Below are 1,684 nucleotides of genomic sequence, written 5' to 3' on the forward strand. Positions count from 1 at the left end.
AATAGTACTTTAATTCTTTCTCAAGAAAAGGAAGTCATAAGAGAAGAGAAAGAAAACACAGTCACTTTTAAAATCTGTCCGAAATTTGTACAATTTCCATCAGAGTACAGGAAAAAAATTACTAAAAGGATAAAAATGTAGTTACTTAGTTTCAGTAATTAAATTCCTTTAGAATAATTAAAATAACTACAATACCTTGCTACTAACTCTGGAAATTCCTTTGTAATCTGCTTTATTATATAAACAATAAACCATTCATCCTCAATGTTATCCCCAAATTTTGTCATGCCAAACATATGAGCAGGAACACCTCCTAGAAACAAGAGAGAAGCAACCATGTAACCAAATAAATTTGTCATGGCAAATAAAAATACATGTAATCATTCAATTGAATAAACATTCATTGACTGACTATGCTCCAGGTATTTAATACTATCATGGGAGCTGAGGTTGCAATCCTGAACAAGATGTTTTAGCCCACGAGCTCTGGGGCTAAAACAAGAGACAATCAAACCTTCTCAAAACAAGATGAACTCTAGAACAGAGATATGCACTAAAGGCTATGTGAGCATAAGGAGATGATATCTGAGCTATGCTTATCTGGAAGAATGACCAGAGGTGAGCTCAGCAGAAAGAGGGAACAGCATGTGCAAAGGCACAGAGGCATGACAGACAATATTCTGGGAACACCAGGAAGCCAGATTTGGATAGAGCAGAACTTTTCAAACAAGTGCGCTATCCATAAATATGTGGAAATTAAATGATACACTTTTAAACAATCAATGAATCAAAGAAGAAATCACAAGGGAAATTGGAATATATCTTGAGACAAATGAAAATGCATGCACAACATACCAAAACTTATGGGATTCAGCAAAAGCAGTGCTAAGAGGGAAGTTTATAGTTGTGAAAGATCTCAAATCAACAACCTAACTTCACACCTCAAGGAACCAGAAAAAGAACAAACCAAACCCAAAGCTAGCAAAAGGAAGGAAATAATAAAGATTAAACAGAAGCTGGGTGCAATGGCTTAAGTCTGTAATCCTAGCACTCTGGGAGGCTGAGGCAGGAGGATTGCTTAAGGTCAGGAGTTTGAGACCAGCCTGAGCAAGAATGAGACTCCTCTCTACAAAAAATAGAAAAAAAATTAGCTGGGTGTATTGGCGCACACCTGTAGTTCCAGCTACTCAGGAGGCTGAGGCCAGGAGAATGGCTTGAGCCCAGGAGTGTGAGGTTGCAGCGAGCTGTGATGAGGCCACTGCACTCCAGCCTAGGTGACAGAGCAAGACTTTGTCTTAAAAAGAGAAAAAAAAGATTAAAGCAGAGATAAATGAAATAGAGAATAGAAAAACAACAAAAATGAGTTATTTTTTTTAAAGATTGCCAAACTATTAACTAGATTAACTAGGAATAAGAAAGACTCAAATAACTAAAATTGGCAATGAAAGAAGGTACATTACAACCTATGCTACAGAAATAAAAAGGATTATAGGAGGATACTATAAACAATGGCATGCCAACAAATTGGATAACCTAGAAGAAATAGATAAATTTCTAAAAACATTCAATGTATCAAGACTGGATCACGAAGAAACAGAAAATCTGAACAGACCAATAACTAATAAGGAGATTGAATCAGTAATTAAAAAACCAACTGGGAGCAGTTGGTTTCACTGGAGAACTA

General features: G+C 36.2%; 1 protein-coding gene across 1 annotated transcript in view; it reads right to left on the minus strand.

Annotated features, from left to right (window-relative positions):
- The window catches only part of ECD (ecdysoneless homolog (Drosophila)), a 34,394-nt gene that overhangs the window by 25,909 nt on the left and 6,801 nt on the right, over positions 1-1,684 (minus strand). The window contains exon 3 of the mRNA XM_012663216.1: positions 196-313. Coding sequence (XP_012518670.1) covers positions 196-313 — 118 coding nt within the window. The remainder of the gene's footprint in view (positions 1-195; positions 314-1,684) is intronic.

This window comes from Propithecus coquereli, unplaced genomic scaffold (genome assembly GCF_000956105.1).
Source record: "Propithecus coquereli isolate 6110/MARCELLA unplaced genomic scaffold, Pcoq_1.0 Scaffold80, whole genome shotgun sequence".
In the NCBI taxonomy this organism is placed as follows: domain Eukaryota; kingdom Metazoa; phylum Chordata; class Mammalia; order Primates; family Indriidae; genus Propithecus; species Propithecus coquereli.